The 19,000-nt window shown below is 46.0% G+C and overlaps 1 protein-coding gene and 1 long non-coding RNA gene across 14 annotated transcripts in view; one reads left to right on the forward strand and one right to left on the reverse strand.

Moving 5' to 3' along the window:
• Positions 1–2,360, reverse strand: part of STX18 (syntaxin 18) — a 122,792-nt gene extending 120,432 nt beyond the window's left edge. Inside the window, exon 1 of one of the 8 annotated variants that reach the window (XR_010156404.1) lies at positions 1,744–1,996. Coding sequence is in view for 5 of the 8 variants with exons in the window: in XM_001154387.7 (XP_001154387.2) it covers positions 1,744–1,911 (168 nt within the window). In the remaining 3 variants the exon portion in view is untranslated. Of the gene's footprint in view, positions 1–1,743; positions 2,070–2,106 lie in introns of those variants that run through there. The other 7 variants (XM_063809327.1, XM_001154387.7, XM_024356002.3 and 4 more) reach the window with 7 other exon arrangements.
• The window catches only part of LOC100613777 (uncharacterized), a 195,842-nt gene continuing 179,181 nt past the window's right edge, over positions 2,340–19,000 (forward strand). For 5 of the 6 annotated variants that reach the window (XR_001716708.4, XR_001716707.4, XR_001716709.4 and 2 more), the window contains exons 1-2: positions 2,340–2,572; positions 4,675–4,844. This is a non-coding gene — a long non-coding RNA (uncharacterized LOC100613777). Of the gene's footprint in view, positions 2,573–4,674; positions 4,845–14,578; positions 17,540–19,000 lie in introns of those variants that run through there. The other variant, XR_010156406.1, reaches the window with a different exon arrangement.

A 19,000-nucleotide genomic window follows, 5' to 3' on the forward strand; every position in this document is an offset into this window, starting at 1 on the left:
GAGGGAGAGTGTCCTGTTTCTCTTCCTCTTATTTCAACCTAGGAAGCTCCCACTTTAATTTGTTATATATAGAGGACCAAGGTAGTTTTTTAAAAGGAGGAGGAGAAAAAAAGGACCATTTACAGGTAAATAAACTGAGGTCTTAAAACTTGCTTAATGAAATCATATAGCTAATAGTTGCAGGGTTCAGACAACATCCTCGTCTCTTGGCTCCTTCTCTGGTGCTTTCTCTACCAGATAACATCTGACCATCTACAGGGCAAAATTCAAACTCTGCAATGATATACAAAGCCCTTTAAGATCCCCGCGTCCAATTTTTATGAGAGTCCCACATTCCAGTCTCACTCAAATGTTTATTGAACCAACTTATGTCAGACTGTTACCTACCTCCACAGCTTAGCGCATACTATTCTCTTAGCCTGAGATGTCCTTCTGCACTGGAACCAACTAATCCTCTTTCAAGATTTGTTTTAGGCATCATCGCCTCTATAATGCCTTTTCTGGTCCTCAGGTAGAACTGACCACATTCTTTTTGTGCCCTACACAACACCTGCAAGGCTTTATGGCACTTGTTTTATGTCTATGTCCGTCTACTCCACCACTGCTTTTACATCATATTACTCTAACACGAGGCTGGTCAGAAGGTAGGTGCTTCATAGACGGTCATCAATAGGGCGAGTGTATTCATCTGGTCCAATCCCCTTTCTAATGTTTAAGTATCCTCTGCTAACTGTCATTAATGCATGCATGCATACATTCATTCAAAAATATCTGAGTGTCTATACAGTGCCAAGTGTATGCCAAGCAGAGAAGGATTTACTGTGAAATTAATGAGGCTTAAGCTTTAGGGTCCCTCTCTTCAATCTTCCAAAGCTCTGAATCTTTCTTGGTGATTTTTATTTCTTGAAGAGGGCAGACAGAACTATATAAGCTGTAGGCCCCACAAAACCTAGATACCTCCTTGGTGTCACAAACACAAAAGGGAACAAGACAAACAGCTCTCCCCTTATGGAGTTTTCTGTTTAATGGGAAAGACAGCCATTTGTTCATTCACTCATTCAACAAACATTTACTAAGCAATGCTATGAGTCATGCATTCTGAGATGAAAACAACACTGTCCCTGCCCTTAAGGAAAAGGTTCCTGTTCCCAGGGAGATGAACGGACACCTGCTCTGATCAGGGAACAGAAAGTAGTTGAGGTGACTGTAACACTGTGTTTGCGAAAGATTACCCTAAACCCGTCTCAAGAGGAACTGAGTCCTACTTATTTCAGAGACAAAGGGAAGAAAGAGTTCGGCTGAATACAGTTTTTAATCTCAACTGGGGGTGGGAGGCAGACAAGTAAATAGAACAGGCAAATATGGTGTGGTCAGTGCTGCAACAGGAAGCGAAGGACTGTCAGGAGGTTTCCCCTGAGTGCAAGTCTGTAGTGACGGCGAACTCATGACCTCACAAACCCGCCCATGCACTTTCCAGATAGAGATTTCTGAGGATCTCCTTTCTTGTCCCCCAATCCCTGTCGCCGCAAGAGAAATCTGTTCCCCAATATGCGTCCCCCTTCCTCAAAATAAGGCTGTTCCTTCCCCAAAAAGCTGTAGGGTCTCTGAGGCCAACTCTTCTGTCCCCCTTAGAGCCACCCCCTTCACACAATGCTTATGGGACGGGGTCTGGTTTGGGGCCCGGGGTCCCTGTCGCAGGACTGCCCCCTCCTCAACCCGCCGTTTCCATAGCAACCAGCTCACCACTTCGCGGGCCCGGCTGGAGAAGTCGCCCTTGGGCCGGGGGCTCCGGCGGAACAGCTCGTCCCGGCTGCCATCGACCCCGCCGCCCACCGCCACTCCCAGCGCCTTGTTCCGCGTCTTCACGGTCTTGACGCTGGCCCGGAATAGCAGCGTGATGTCCACCGCCATAGCGACCCGCACCCGCAGCCCCACGCTAGGCCCGCCCACGTAAGCAGCCGGCGACCGCGGCGCGAACCCGGCCGCTGAAGGACTGGTCCTGCCCCACACGCCTCCCCCCGGCAACGGCGACGCGAGAAGAAAGGTTCCGGCCTGCGCCCTGCTACCGCGGCGGGAGGAAAAAGGTTCCGGCCTCAGCCGGCGCACCTGGCGGAGGAGGAACCTCGCGACGCGCTCTCGGGCATCGGTTTCTCCCAGCAAAGCTTGGAGGGTTTAGCTGCGCGGAGAGCTCAGCGAGCTCTTCTGTGTCTGTTTGGGGCGTGTGGGCTCCGGGAGCGTGAGGACCGGGAAGCTAGGAGGCTCCTTCCCTTCTGGCGGCTCCCTCACTGAGACCGGGCGGTTTGGTTGCGGGGGAAGTGGAGACGAGCCGCCCTTGACCTTTGACTGCAAGAACTCGCCTTGAGCAGGATAGAGGCACGTGGACGGTGACCCTCGGGATGCAATAAATGCTGAGACAGATCAGGTGTGCAAGGCACAGAGCTAGAGGCCAGAGGCCTTTCTTCTCCAACCTTCAGTCACCTCTTTTTAAAGTGAAGCCAGCATCCTCCTCGGGGTTTACTGTGAAAATTAAGTGAGCTGACGCGTGCTGTGTTTTGATGTTGCTTGGCTCCTAGTAAGTGGCCAATAAATGGTAGTAATCGTTAATAATGTTATTATTATAATCACTGTTATTTGTGGTAAAGGAAGAGGCTTTAGAGAAAAGGCGTCACCTGTGCAGAGATTTGATGGATGAATAGGAAGTTTAGATGGAGACAAAGGTGAAAGAGTGGCCCTAATGCCGCTGGATTCTCTTCATCCTTCATGCATAGTTTTTAATTGTACCGTCTTGAGCCATAGCTATTAAAATTGACAACTCAATCAATGAGTTTCTTCTGCATTTTAGGTTCATGTTCTGTTTTGTGTTGTTTTTTGAGACGGGGGTCTACTATGTTGCCCAGGCTGGATTGCAGTGGCTAGTCAGAGGCGCCATCCTAGCTCACTACAGCTGGAACGCCAGGGCTCAAACGATCCTCCCGGACTCAGCCTCCTGAGTAGCTGGGACTATAGGCACGTGCAACCGTGCCTGGCCTATGGTTCAGCTTTAATTCAAAATCTCATTGATTTCTTCAAGATTTCTTTTTTCATAAAGAGGAAGCACAAGTAGAATATGTATTAAAACAGCGGTTTTAATGGTCATGAAGATAAAATTTTCACAATACTAAGATGTTATTTGCCTTTTCGCTCTGATTTTCTTATGAGTTGCATACAGTTGAGTTTGCTAGAGACTGTGATATTGCAACGGAGTAAATGCAGAACAGCTGTTTTCTATTAAGCCAGACTCCAAAAAAAGACTTTCAAAAACATCAAGTTTTTGTTTTGATTTCTCATATAGTAAATGTCGATAATGTCAATATAAACAAAAATTGTTTAGAGCCCTTAATAATTTTTAAGTGTGCAAAAGAGTTGAGACCAAAAGTTTGAGAACCACTGTGTTAAAAAAGTTTATCAGAAATAGATGTCAAGAAAGTATATATTTACCAGAAAGGAGGAAGGAAAAGATTTTTTTTTTCTTTGAGGCGGAGTCTTGCTCTGTCGCCCAGGCTGGAGCAAGCTCCGCCTCCCGGGTTCACGCCATTCTCCTGCCTCAGTCTCCCGAGTAGCTGGGACTACAGGCGCCCACCGCCACGCCCGGCTAATTCTTTTGTATTTTTAGTAGAGATGGGGTTTCACCGTGTTAGCCAGGATGGTCTCGATCTCCTGACCTCGTGATCCTCCTGCCTTAGCCTCCCAAAATGCTGGGATTACAGGCGTGAGCCACCGTGCCCGGCCAGGAAAATATTATTTAAACCCAAACTGTAGCCACTTCTTGCAGTTTAAGGAAAATAAATTTCCATACAGCTTTCTTCCACCTACTGAGGAAAAGAGAAAGAAATTACAAAATCTCTGCCAATGATTCTATCTTGCGTAAATGGCCCTTTGTTTAATCCAGGCATTAATCAGTTTTTGGCCATGCAAAGTTAAGCCTGGGGTAGAGTAGAAGGAAAGAGAGATTGCCCTGCATAATAAAGTGAGGGGGATTGAATTGGGGGGAAGAAAAGAGAAGCCAGAACCCAGGGAGGGGGCCGGGAAAGTACAAAGTAGGTAACTGGGAAGGATCTTTGAGTGGGAGGGAGGCTGAACTACACCAAGCCTTCAGTGAGTGGTGCCTTGTGTAAACCGTGTGTTTGGTGCAGTTGGATATTTTGGGTAGAAGGGTAGGGACAAAGATCTAAGTTTTCTGTCTGGATTTGCAAGAGCAGAGAAGACTGTGGTGGATATAAGACCCAAGTGAGCTCAAAACATCAGGCTGTAAATCCACAAGTGACCACAAGTACATAAAATTCCTAAATAAGTCACAAAGATCTTGAGGAGGCTGCTGAACTTTCCACAGACCATGGGATATGGGGTTGTGCTTTTTACATTTTGTGTTTACTCTTTAAAAGAGCAAAGTGACTTCAGTTGACAGTTGACTAATATTAAGCCCCATAAAGCTGAGAGGGGATGTGGGTTAAAAGGATGTGCAGAAATGTTGTGAGAGTATACTACTGCAACTCCAGGGCTCAAACGATCCTCCCGGCTCAGCCTCCTGAGTATCTGGGACTATAGGCGCGTGCCACCATGCCTGGCCTGTTGGATGTAGTACACAACTGCCCAGTTGGATGTAGTATACAAATTTTGTTTTCTTTATGCATTCAGCAAACATTGAGTGGGCCAGACACTGTTCTGAAAAATACGCAGTCGACTTTTGAACAGCACAGGCTTGAACTGCATGCGGCCACTAATACTCGGACTTTCTTCTGCCTTTGCCACCCCTAAGACAGCAAGACCCACCCCTCCTGCTCCTCAGCCTACTCGATGTGATGATGGTGAGTATGAAGACCTTTACTTTATGATGATCCACTTCCATTTAATGGATAGTAAATATATTTTCTCTTCCTATGATTTTCTTAATACCATTTTCTTTTCTCTAGCTTACTTTATTGAAAGAATACAGTAGCTAATACATATGACATACAAAATACGTGTTAACGGACTGTTTATGTTATTGATAAGGATTCTGGTCAACAGTAGGCTATTATTAGTTAAGATGTTAGGGAGTCAGAAGTTAAACACAAATTTCCAACTGTGAGGGGTGGAGGAGTCATCAAGGATCAACTGTATTGGCACCCCTAAATATAGCTCACTACAGCAGCAACACCTATGCAAGGAGACTAGATGTAGGCTGCCAGTGAAAACCAACGTGTAATTTCTGGGCAGCAAATTTAAGAGCTAATGTATGATTCACGATGCTCTTTTCCCTCTGCTATGACAACCCTTAATGTTCCAATGTTCTATCAGCCTGAGTCCTTAAGTAAAGATGACATGGAGCATAGCCAACCAAGGACATTGTGTTAGTCAGAGTTCTCTAGAGGGACAGAACTAATAGGATAGGTGTATATATAAAGGGGAGCTTATTAAGGAGTATTGACTCACATGATCACAAGGTGAGGTCCCACAATAGGCCATCTGCAAGCTGAGGAGCAAGGAGAGACAGTCCAAGTCCCAAAGCTGAAGAACTTGGAGCCTGATGTTCCAGGACAGGAAGCATCCAGCACGGGAGAAAGATGTAGGCCAGAAGACTAAGCCAGTCTAGTCTTTCCATGTTCTTCTGCCTGCTTTTCTTCTGGCCATGCTGGCAGCTGATTAGATTGTACCCACCTAGATTGAGAGTGGGTCTGCCTTTCCCAGTTCACTGACTCAAACGTTAATCTCCTTTGGCAACACCCTCACAGACACACCCAGGAACAATACTTTGCATCCTTCAGTCAAGTTGACACTCAATATTAACCATCACAGACATGTACTAAGATTGAGAATTGTCCACAGATTTGTGGGTGTTTGTTAACTGCAGCATAATTAGCCTGTCCTGATTGATGACAACCCATATCTAGATATCTACCAAAACAAGAATATTAGATGTATTCTCCACTCACCATCGTAACAGTATTATTCCTCAGTGAATGAAGCACGGAGAGGAAAGAACAGTTGTGCCTAAACCTAACCAATGGAAAAGAGCAGGCTGGCAGGGTCAGAGTGGCAGAAACCTTGGAAGACTGTGACCATGGCAGGGTAGAATTTATAACACAAGAGAAAAGGCCTTCAAAAACATATACCTTCACATTAGGAGGTAAACTCAATGAAATTCATTGAAAACCATTTTTCCCCCCTCAGGGACTCTGGAAAGGACCCTGACTCTAGGGGTGGGAAAAGCTCAAAGAAGAAACTTTTGTTCCCAAGAGGGAACCTAGATAAAGAATTCAGGGTGGATTTCTCTTGTTTTTTTTTTTTTTTCTTTTTTCTTTCTTTCTTTTTTTTTTATTTTTTTATTTTTGAGATGGAGTTTTGCTCTTGTTGCCCAGGCTAGAGTGCAATGGCGTGATCTCAGCTCACTGCAACCTCCACCTCCTGGGTTCAAGCAATTCTCCTTCTTCAGCCTCCCAAGTAGCTAGGATTACAGACGTCCTCCACCATGCCCAGCTAATTTTTTGGGGGTGTGTATTTTTAGTAGAGATGGGGTTTCACCGTGTTGGCCAGGCTGGCCTCGAACTCCTGACCTCAGGTGATCCGCCCACCTCGGCCTCCCAAAGTGCTGGAATTACAGGCATGAGCCACTGAACTCGGCCCAAGGTGGGTTTCTTCCGGCAGCTCCCCCAGAAGTTTAGCTTTGAAATTGATGTGCAAAAAAAAGCGAGGGAAAGGCAGGAAGCAAACAGGAGGTTGTTGTGATCCAGCCCTTTGAGGTGTGGCCTTTGTCCCCCCACCGCCCATTGAAGTAATATGGTTTGGCTGTGACTCCACCCAAATCTCATCTCAAATTGTGATCAGAATTGTATCCCCATGTGTCAGGAGAGGGACCTGGTGGGAGGTGATTGGATCATGGGGGCAGTTTCCTCCATGCTGTTCTCATGATAGTGAGTGAGTTCTCATGAAATTTGATGGTTTCATAAGGGGCTCTTCCCCCTTCACTCTCTTTTTCCTGCTGCTGTGTGAAGAAGGTTCCTGCTTCCCCTTTGCCTTCTGCCATGATTATAAGTTTCCTGAGGCCTCCCCAGCCATGCAGAACTGTGAGTCAATTAAGCCTCTTTCCTTTATAAATTACCCAGTCTCAGGTAGTATTTTTATAGCAGTGTAAAAATGGACTCATACACAGAGAGTACCTAAAGGAGGGGCTGCCACCACCTCATTCCTACCTGATTCTTGTTCTAGATCCTGAGCCCGTTGCCCTAGCCTACTGGCTTGTTTCATCCTACTTTCCGTCTCCTCCCACCCTGTAATGAGCTAAATGTTGGCCCCCGAAAAGATATGTCCACATCCTGATCCCTAGAACCCGTGAATCTGACCTTACTAGGAAAAGAAGTCTTTCCAGATATAGTTAAATTAAAGACCTTGAAATGAAGAAATGATTTTGGATTATCCTGGTGACCCCTAAATCCAATAGCAAATATCTTTAAAAGAGGCACACAGAATGGAAGGCCATGTGAAGACAGAGGCAGATACTGGAGAGATACAGCCACAGGCCCATGAATGCTGATGGCCACCAGAAACCAGAGGAAGCAAGGAAGTATTCTCCCCTAGAGTCTCTGAAGGGAGCGTGGCCCTGCCAGCATCTTGATTTTGGACTTTTGTCCTCCAGAACTGTAAGAAACAAATTTCTGTTAAATCACAAAGCTTGTGGTCATTTGTTACTGCAACCATAGGAAATTAATGTGTACCCTAACTCTTTTCCCTGCCCATCCTTCCTCCATTACCTATCCTCTACTTCCTGGGTGTGGCCCTCAGCCCCTGTTTGGGTTCTCAGCTCTGCAGGTAAGCCCCCTTCAGCTTCACTGGGTCTGTACCTTTCTTGTGGTTGATAAGTCCTGTGGCTGCCTAGCCTGGTGCTCTTCTTTCCTTCCCCATCTCTTCTTTGATCTCCCCTTGGAGAGTCACAACTGACCAGGCCCCCTGTCCCACAAGGAAAACTAGAGGCCAGAATGAACTGGATCTAGCCAAAAAGCACACCAAAGTGGGCTCTTTTCATCAAATGTGCAGCAGAAAGGGTGTCCATGCAACAGATATTTCACTCTCCCTGTGTGACTCAGAGAAGGCAGACATACTCAACTCTTGTTTCCAACTTCTCTATTTAGGAGCTATTCGAATGCAAAAGATAGGAGAGAGCTTGTGTGACAGTTCTGGCAGTGGCTGTGGCATCTGGAGTGTCTGCACCCAAAGAGTTGCCCTTCTCAGTCTAGAAAGACCATTCGGCCAGACGCGGTGGCTCACGCCTGTAATCCCAGCACTTTGGGAGGCCAAGGCGGGTGGATCACCAGAGGTCAGGCATTCAAGACCAGTCTGGCCAACATCGCGAGATCCCGTCTTTACTAAAAATACAAAAATTAGCGGGCAGGCATGGTGATGCACACCTGTAGTCCCAGCTACTCAAGAGGCTGAGCCATGTCACTTGAACCTGGGAAGCAGAGGTTGCAGTTGAGCCGAGATCATGCTACTGCACTCCATCCTGGGTGACACGCAAGACTCTGTCTCAAAAATGAATAAAAGAAAGCCCATTCTATTATGAGCAGTTCAAGTAAGTGCAGAGAGAGGAAGGGGACAGTTGCCCACATAGCCAAGTCAGTCCCAGGGATAATGAACAACAAGTTGCCTCCAGAACTTTAAGATTAGGAGCCACTGGATAATGAGAGTCAGCACAGGGACAAAACAGGTGCCAAGATGTCAAGGATTCTTCTTTTGTCATCCTGAGTCCATGTGACTAAATTTCAAGAGGGCAGGTTAGAAAGAGCAAAGTTGTTGGGGCATTACCTGTGGTTTGAACTTCTACCTGTCATATTTCAGGCAATCATCATGAGGAGCTTGACTTAGGAAATTAAGGAAGACGTGTCCTTTTGTTGATTTTCACATGGGAAGACAAGGGTGTGTGTGTGTATGTGTGTGTGTGTGTGTGTGGTGAGACACAAGGGTTGAAAACTAACTGGTTCTCAGTTTGTGGTGTTTCCTGCCATCAGCAGTGGCCTTGGGGATGACTCCCACTCCTCCCTTCTAGCCCCCAAGAAGACTACAATTGTCTCTTGCTCCAAGTTAGTCTTCAGGAATACAAAGCCCAGCAAGTGCAGGGGGGCTCAGTGTGGTGTGCACACAGTGTGGCACAGCCCAAGAGTCCGGCTTTGGAGGCAGCGATCTCTCAGAACTAAGACCACCCTGAATTAAGACCACCCTGTCAGCATCCCCTTACTCTGACCATGCAGCATGGTCTTTGGGCTCCACAAATATCCTTGAAGCCAAGAGTCACAATTTGGGTGGGAATCGCAAGCCCAGCCAGCAGGCAAAGATGGAGGCCAGAGGGCAGCTGAGCATCCATTGTCACTGGTGTCCACTCCTAGAGCTACTTGGAGGTGGGCACTAGCGAACAAAAGCCCTCAGAAGAGAGAAGGGGACACCACTGCCCTGGTAGCCCCCATCCTGTCTTTGGCCTGTAGGCCTCTGCACACTGTAAGCCTAGACCAGCCTCAACTATATCACACATTGACTTTTTTCCTCTCTGGACAATGGTAGCCTGGAGTATTGTAATACCCATGGAATTTTTATAGGGTACCTAAGGGATATTTATCAGATCTCTGAGTTCTTTCCAGAAGTCCAGGAAGTAGTTAACAGAGGATGACTAATAGGAAACAAAAACACAACACCACTACAACCTGAGATTCAGAAATGGAAAGACTTGGGTTTGAATTCAGCTACCCTACTCACTAGCTGTGTCACTCTGGGCAAGTTACTTCACCTCTCTGAGCCTCTGTCTGAAAAATGCAGACAAACCCTATTAACCGCTCCTGATTTCTGTGAGTAGGGATTTCTTTTTCACACCTCTCCAATGGAAGCAGCCTTAGTCATCTGGTTTTGGGGCAACATCGGCCAGTCTGCATTTTTCAGTTGGTTGAAGCGATCTACCAGTTGGGGACGTTTGCTCTTTTGCCTTCACCCTTTAACCTGAGCCAGTGGGAGGCAGTGACCTGGCTGAGGACTGTGTTCTGCAGACTCATACATTACCTCAGAGGGAAGCTAAAAACCAGAACGCTGCCGGAACTGTCTCTTTCTTCCTCTCTCTTCCTCATCGTCATTATCATCTCCTCAAGTCAGTTTTCTCTGCTTCTCTGTTCCTACGGCTGAACACCAGCCCGACTCAAATCCTACATTTATTAATATATGAGATACCCGTTGATATGGTTTGGCTGTGTCCTCATTCAGATCTCAACTTGAATTGTATCTCCCAGAATTCCCACATGTTGTGGGATGGACCTAGGAGGAGGTAATTGAATCATAGGGTCTGGTCTTTCCTGTGCTATTCTCATGATAGTGAATAAGTCTCATGAGATCTAATGGGTTTATCAGGGGTTTCCACTTTTGCTTCTTCCTCATTTTCTCTTGCTGCTGCCATGTAAGAAGTCCTTTTTCACCTCCTGCCATGATTCTGAGGCCTTCCCAGCCATGTGGAACTGTAAGTCCAATTAAACCTCTTTTTCTTCCCAGTCTTGGGTATGTCTTTATCAACAGCATGAAAACAGACTAATACAGTAAATTGGGATCAGTAGAGTGGGGCATTGCTGAAAAGATACCCGAAAATTTGGAAGTGACTTTGGAACTGGGTAACAGGCAGAGATTGGAACAGTTTGAAGGGCTCAGAAGAAGACAGGAAAATTTGGGTAAGTTTGGAACTCCCTAGAGATTTGTTGAATGGCTTTGCCCAAAATGCTGATAGTGATATGGACAATAAAATCCAGGCTGAGGTGGCCTCAGATGGAGATGAGAAACTCATTGGGAATTTAAGCAAAGTTGATTCTTGCTATGTCTTAGCAAAGAGACTGGTGGTATTTTGTCACTGCCCTGAAGATTTATGGAACTTTGGACTTGAGAGAGATGATTTAGGGTATCTAGTGGAAGAAATTTCTAAGCAGCAAAGCATTCAAGATGTGACTTGGGTGCTGTTAAAGGCATTCAGTTTTATAAGGGAAGCAGAGCATAAAACTTTAGAAAATTTGCAGCCTGGCTATGCAATAGAAAAGAAAACCCATTTTCTGGGGAGAAATTCAAGCTGGCTGCAGAAATTTGCATAAGTAGTGAGAAGCCCAATGTTAATCCCCAAGACCATGGGGGAAGTGTCTCCAGGCCATGTCAGAGACCTTCATGGCAGCCCCTCCCATCACAGGCCTAGAGGCCCAAGAAGAAAAAGTGGTTTTGTGGGCTGGGCCCAGGATCCCCATGCTTTGTGCAGCTTAAGGGCTTGGTAGCCTGCACCCCAGCCTCTCCAGCCATGGCTGAAAGGGACCAACATATAGCTCAGGCTGTGGCTTCAGAGGGTCGAAGCCCCAAGCCTTGGCAGCTTCCACGTGGTGTTGAGCCTGCGGGTGCACAGAAGTCAAGAACTGAGGTTGGGAACCTCCACCTAGATTTCAGAAGATGTATGGAAATGCCTGAATGCCCAGGCAAAAGTTTTCTGCAGGATGGCAGCCCTCATGGAGAACCTCTGCTATGGCAGTGCAGAAGGGAAATGTGGGGTTGGCGTCCCCACACAGAGTCCCTATTGGGGCACTGCCTAGTGGAGCTGTGAGAATAGGGCCACTGTTCTCCAGCTCCCAGAATGATTGATCCACCAACAGCTTGCACCAGGCACCTGGAAAAGCCACAGACACTCAATGCCAGCCAAGAGAAAGCAGCTGCAAAGCCACAGGGGCAGAGCTGCCTAAGACTATGGGAACCCACCTCTTGCATTGGTGTGACTTGGATGTGAGACCTGGAGTCAAAGGACATCATTTTAGAGCTTTAAAATTTGACTGTCCGCTGGATTTCGGACTTGTATGGGCCCTGTAACCCCTTTGTTTTGGCCAATTTCTCCCATTTGGAATGGCTGTATTTACCAAATACTTGTATCCCCATTGTATTCAGGAAGTAACTAGCTTGTTTTTGATTTTACAGGCTCATAGGTGGAAGGGACTTGCCTTGTCTTAGATGAGACTTTGGACTGTGGACTTTTGTGTTAATGCTGAAATGAGTTAAGGCTTTGAGGAACTGTTGGGAAGGCATGATTGGTTTTGAGATGTGAGAACATGAGATTTGGAGGGGCCAGGGGCAGAATGATGTGGTTTGGCTATGTCCCCATTCAAATCTCAACTTGTATCTCCCAAAATTCCCACGTGTTGTGTGAGGGACCTAAGAGGAGGTGATTGAATCATGGGGCCGGTCTTTCCCACGCTATTCTCATGATAGTGAATAAGTCTCACGAGATCTGATGGGTTTATCAGGGGTTTCCACTTTTGCTTCTTCCTCATTTTCTCTTGCTGCCACCATGTAAGAAGTGCCTTTTGCCTCCCGCCATGATTCTGAGGCCTCCCCAACCATGTGGAACTGTAAGTCCAATTAAACCTCTTTCTCTTCCTAGTCTCGGGTATTTCTTTATCAGCAGCGTGAAAATGCACTAATACACCCCCAGTCACAGAAAGGGTCTAACTTGATGTATCAGTCCCAAGTCCCAAGCTGGCCCAGTTTGAGACAGACCTTCCCCTGGTCCAGTCAGCTAGGCTTTAGCAACTGAGTCATATGGGACCAACGTGACTGTCAGGATACATACACTCTCTGGCTGGGGATTTGTGGGGAGGGGATATGTTAATATTCTATTGCTGCTATAACAAATGATCACATTTTGGCTTAACCAATTTGAATTTGTTATCCTACAGTTATAGAGGTCAACAGTCTAATGTGGGTTTCACTGGGCTAAAATCAAGGAGCTGGCACGGCTGTGTTCCATTCTGGAGACTCTGGGGGAGAATCCATTTATTTGCCTTCCCCAGCTCCTAGATGCTGCCCACGTTCTTTGGTTCACGGCCCCACCCTCCTTCTCCGAAGCCAGGTATGATGGGTGGAGATCTTCTCACATCGCATCACTCTGACACTGACTGTCCTGCCTCCCTCTTCCACATTTAAGGACCCCTGTCATGACATTGGGCCCACCCAGGTAGTCCAAGATAAGCCCCCTATCTGAAGGCTAGCTGATCAACATCACAAATTCCATCTGCAACCTCAGTGCCCCTTGCCAAGTGACATACATATTCACACATTCAGCAATTAGGACTTGGACATTTTTGGGGGGCTGTTATTCAGTCTACCACAATGAGGTAGCTCCAGTAAAAAGATGGGGTGATTATGAGCTGGGCAGACACCCCTTTTGTGTCTTCCTGGAAGACAGAGAGATCCACCTACTCTTTTCCATTTCTCAAACAATGTTTATAGGCCTGCTCTGGTAATACTCCAGGGGTCTACAGAAATTAAGAAAACAGAACCTTTTCCCTTTGAGGATTTAACCTAGTAGGAGACACACCAATATCCAAACACAAAGCAATGTTCTTCTGAAATCTTCTAGTCCTTTCTGCCTCTTTTAAGGTACTTATCCCACTCTGCTCACCCCATTTTAGAGGCGTCAACTCACAACAATGTGATCAACAGTCACCAAAGTTCAAGTCCTCTCTCTCCCCTCCTTCTCCTGGCCTCCAGGTTGAGAAGTTTGGTGCAACTTCTTCCCAGGGCTGACTTCATCCACCCCAAGAGTTTCATAGAGCACCTCATAAAAACCCATTTACTGGTTTCCCCAACATAATGGCAGAAATAAACCACTTCATACACACTTGGAAATCCCTTCCAGAGAACATGTGCATTGTTTTTTTGGCATGGCATCTTGGTTTCTAACTTGAATTTCCACCACCTTTGCTTTTTTGACAGTATCTTCCATGATTAAGATGGCCGAATCCTCCACTTTTTATTGAGTTGGACAGCAAATCACAGAATAAATGCTTTCCCTTGTGCTTTAAAAGGATTTAATAGGAAAATATTTTTCCTACATCCTGTTTCAAGGGGAAAATGTGATTTTAAGGGGCATTTTATAGTTCACAACAGGATATTGAAGGGCATTTGGTTTTGCTTAGTTTATTATGACTGTGTTTCTCCAGCATGAAGTAGTGTTTTTTGTGATTATTTAGATAAGTGTGATTATGGTAGATAGGCAGCTATCGAATTATGGAAATTTAGGACTGGAAAGGGCCTTAAATATCATCCAGGCCAAACTTCCTCATTTTTCGGATGAGAAAACAAATGACTTGTCCAAGATCACATGTTGAGTTGCAGGGGAAAATGAGATTAGAATCTTTATCTTCCAACTGTTTAATGTCCCCCAAACAGTTTTGTGATGAGAGTAGGAGTAAGGAGAGTAGCATTTATTCAAGGAGATCCCTATGTATCTGTAAGCACTTCTGAATATGAGAATTGGAGTAACTAATATGTGTGGATTTGTGTGTATTTCCTTCATTCATTCATCCATTAAGCTAGCCAGTCAGTGAGTCATATTCTAAACATATTCCCAGTGTCTACTCAGTAGGTGGCACATGCTAGGTGCTGAAAATGTAAAAACAAAGCTGAAGTCCCCGCCTTGGAGCAAGTCAAGGAGTAATGGACAGACAAGTGTGTACAGACATAATTATAATTAAACATAAATGTGATAATGGAGTTTGTTGTTTTTTTATGGCAGCTTCAAACCGTGAAATTAAAAAGCTACTCTGCAGGGACAGGAAATGATCAGCACTGCAGAAATAGAGTTGGAGAGATGCTTTCCTTGTGGTCCATTTCTGGCCATTTCATTATCTCTGTCTTGATGGGACTCTATGGAGCAGGAACCACCTCTTAGCCTGGCATTGTGGCAAGAGCCTCAGTTCTCTGTCAGACAAGCTTGGGTTCAAATCCCAGTCACTTATTAATAATGAGTTCTTTCAAGGTTATGTCCTCATCTATGAATAAAAGATAAAAATGCATCCATCAGGTTGTTGTACATGTATATTAGTCTGTTCTCATGCTGCTGATAAAGATATACCCAAGGCTGTGTAATGTATAAAGGAAAAAAAAAGAGCTTTAATGGACTCACAGTTCCACGTGGCTGGGAAGGCCTCACAATCATGGCAGGAGGTGAAAGGCACATCTTACATGGTGACAGACAAGGAGAGACTGAGAGCTAAGCGAAAGGGGTTTCCACTTATAAAACCATCAGATCTCATGAGACTAATTCACTACCATGAGAACAGTATGGGGGAAACTGCCCCCATGATTCAACTATCTCCCACCAGTCCCTCCCACAACTCGTGGGAATTATGGGAGCTGCAAGTCAAGATGAGATTTGGGTGGGGACACAGCCAAACCATGTCAATGTGTTAAATGAGATGATCCATATAAAGTGTGTAGCACAGCATCTGGTGTAGTTAGTCATAAAAAAATCCAGCCATCATGGCAATGGGGATGTTGAGGATGAAACCAGACAGAAGAAACTTCAGACTGGCAATGCCAAGGTAGCTGGAGGTGGTGAGAAGTCTTCTTTAGATTTTGGAAGGAAGCTTGGTTCCTTTCAGTCCTCTATATCACCCAACGAATGTGTGTTGTTCAAGAGCGAAGACTGAGACGGTACCTTGGACAAGTGTTTGGAATTAAAGGAAGCACTTAGAAAGTAATCGGCCACATGGTTTGGGTAAATCTCAGAGAATGTTTCTGGGATTTGGAATATTTATTCTGGAGAAGAGAAGATTTAGGGGTTGGATGAAATGAAAGTCCTCAAGCACATGAACCAGTGGTGGAGAGCAGCTGTTCCCTATTTCTGTTTTGGACTGAATGAGAGGAAATGAGCTTACATTGAAGCATGAGGGATTTAGGCTAAACATGAAGAAGAATTTCCTGGATGTGGGTGTTGTTGGACTTTGGAATGAGTTACCAAGGTGTCTACAATAAGGACAGTGTCTCTCTGGCTGCAGATCTTGAAGTGTGGAAGCATTGGCTCCATGCAGGAATGTCTACACTCACACGCTCTTTCCAAGTGGGAGAGTCTGTGACATTAACGGGATCTTCTAACGTGAGGATATGAGTCTCAGTCAACCCCAAACCACTGTCCAAAACCTTGATCTAGCATAAGAAATGGTTGTGGTAGGAGCTGGATGACTATCTCTGGCAATCTGCAGTTTGACATTCCACAAATACCATGATTGCTTATGTAGGCTACTCCAGCGACCAAACACCTCCCCTCTTTGAAATGTATCAAGAAATTCTCTGCAGGGCTTCTTTCACCAAAAGTGCATTTAATAGAGCTTGGAATTTCCTCACAATGCATTTATTTTTGTTGATATATTTTTAGGTCTCCATTATTACTTGTCTGCACCTTCCTTTGCTTTATAGGCATAAGCTATCAATAACCGGGCATTGACCACACTGTGGGGGTTCTCCCCTGCCCTCCCATGGAAGCTAAGTCTTTAGCTGTTAATTTCAGAAGGTTTTAAGCCAACCACTAGTTTTCATTATTGTACATCAAAAAGGCAGGCAAATCGCAGCAGCTGTAAGTTCAAAGGACACAAAGGTCTCACTGTGAGCATCACAGCAAATAGTTTTGGGTTCCCCTCACCCCAAAAGTAGCCCATGGTGGGTTAAGTTTTTATTTTTAAATAGATTTAGAGTTGAATAACTAGCCCTTGTAAGGGACTTCAACAAAGAGGCTGTATATTGGCACATATTAAATATGCCCCTATACACCCCAAATTGTTTTGTCCAAAATGTCTCGTTTATTATAATTTCATTGGTAAAGCCCCTGATTGTAGCCCAGGGACTTTCACATATTGGCTGCCTCCTGTTGGACCCACAGGCCTCTATTGGTGATTCCAAATCAGCCGTGCGTGGCCCTCGGTCCCCTCCTGTAGAGGGACTGGGTGATGGTACCTATAAACCAACAGAATAGCTCTTTTCCAGCAAATCCCCCACAGACTCCAGAAAAATATGCAAGCAGTCCTTTTACTTCAAGTTTCTACCCACACAGGGTCAACAGAGGGAGGAGAGGCAGAGGCAGCTGCCCTAGAAGCAGCCATCGTCCCAGTCCCACAGCCAGTGTGAAATCTTAGCCCTCTTTTCCTTACGGCCGTGGCCGCTCTTCTAGTCAGCACCGAAATCTCCTCCCTGAAGAGCTTCTTTCTCTTCCTCCCTTCTTCCTTCCTCCACTTCTTGGTCCACTGAAGTCCCTGGAGATCCCCTGGGTCCTGTCCTCTTTGAGTTGTCATTGTCTTTGCTTCTGTTGCTCATGCCAGGGCTAAAGGAAATTTGCTGCGCCCCCCTAGGTACTGTTGTCAGAGTGGACTCTGGGTCAAAGAGTCAGACCTTTCATTGGTGTGCTTCAGGTCTAAGCTTTGCAAGCTCTTTCTCTATGTTACGTCTGCCTCCTTCTTCTTTAGTTTGTCTTTTATTTGTCCTAGCCTTGAGGAGTGAAGGTTCCAGGAAATTGAGGATGGGAATATAGTGGAAAATCCATTCCCCACAGGAAAATATTCTGAAATTTCTGGCTTGGGTGACAGGCTGTCATTGATAGAGATAGATAATGATGAAGGTGATGATAATGATAGCCAATCCTATGTAGCACTCATTAAGTACCAAGCACTATTAAGTGCTTGAGGGAGAATAAATCATACAATCCTATGTGGCTCGTATTCTTGTCATATGCATTTTGTTGATATAAAAAAAAAAATCAAGGCACAGAATGATTAAGACACATACCTGAGGTCATACAGCTAGTAAGTTGCAGAGCAAGAATGGAACCCAAGGCCGGGCCCGGTGGCTCATGCCTGTAATCCCAGCACTTTGGGAGGCTGAGGCTCGTGGAGCACAAGGTCAGGAGTTCGAGACCAGCCTGGCCAACATAGTGAAACCCTGTCTCTACTAAAAACACAAAAAGTAAAATTAGCCGGGCATGGTGGCACACGCCTGTAGTCCCAGGTACTCAGGAGCCTGAGGCAGGAGAATCACTTGAACCTGGGAGGCGGACGTTGCAGTGAGCCGAGATCGCGCCACTGCAGTCCAGCTTAGGCATCAGAGCAAGACTTTGTCTCAAAAAAGAAAAAAAATGGAACCCAAAATGCTGGGCATGGTGGCTCACACCTGTAATCTCAGCACTTTGGGAGGCTGAGGCGGGTGGATTGCTTTAGGGCAGGAGTTCAAGACCAGCCTGACCAACATGGTGAAACCCCGTCTCTACTAATAATACAAAAATTAGCTGGGCATGGTGGCAGGCACCTGTAATCTCAGCTACTTGGGAGGTTGAGGCAGGAGAATTACTTGAACCCGGGAGATGGAGGTTGCAGTGAGCCGAGATCGCGCCATTGCACTCCAGCCTGGGTGGCAGAGCAAGACTGTCTCAAAACAAAACAACAACAACAACAACAAAAAAGAATGGAACCCAGGCAACTCATCCCCAAAGTCTCAGGAAGTCATCAGGCCACAAGTGTGTGTGGACCAGTCAGGTGGAAAAGTAGAGCGGCAGGGGCAGGGACTCTGGCTTTGAGGCCAAGTGTGACCTGGAGAAGGAGCTTAGGGAGCCGTCTCACCCTTTGGGCTCCTGGCCCCACTGGGCTGCTCCTGCAGCTCTGCCTTGCTGGCTGAATCAACATCTTTTCTCCATTTCAGTTTCATTCCCTCTTGCCCACACATCTTACTTATTAAAGCCACCCGATCCCACCCCAGGCATCTCCAGGCTTAGTTTGTACTTCCTGCCCTCAAAGTTACTCCTGGTGCCAGGATCTCCGCCTCACCATTCTTCTCCTGCCTGCCCGCCCATCCTCAAGGTTCACATTGACATGCAGCATCCCTAGGAGGAATTTGGCCGAGACTAGAAAAGCAGGGGCGATGCCGCCTCCTAGGGAAGGAGCATTTTTCACAAGGCGGTTTTTTCCCTCCATCCTGCTCTGCCCCATCTCTGCTCCAGCTCCTAGAGCAGGAAAATGCAACAGCCTCATTTAGAGAATATAATTTACATAAAATCGTTTCCAAATTTATTAAGGAAGCAGACAACAAAAGGAACCCCACAATTAAAGAGGCTTTGCACGCATTCGATATCTTTCCACTGGCTGAAGTATACCATCTTCCTGAATTAATGAGGTCT

The sequence above is a fragment of the Pan troglodytes genome, chromosome 3 (genome assembly GCF_028858775.2).
Source record: "Pan troglodytes isolate AG18354 chromosome 3, NHGRI_mPanTro3-v2.0_pri, whole genome shotgun sequence".
Classification (NCBI taxonomy): Eukaryota; Metazoa; Chordata; class Mammalia; order Primates; family Hominidae; genus Pan; species Pan troglodytes.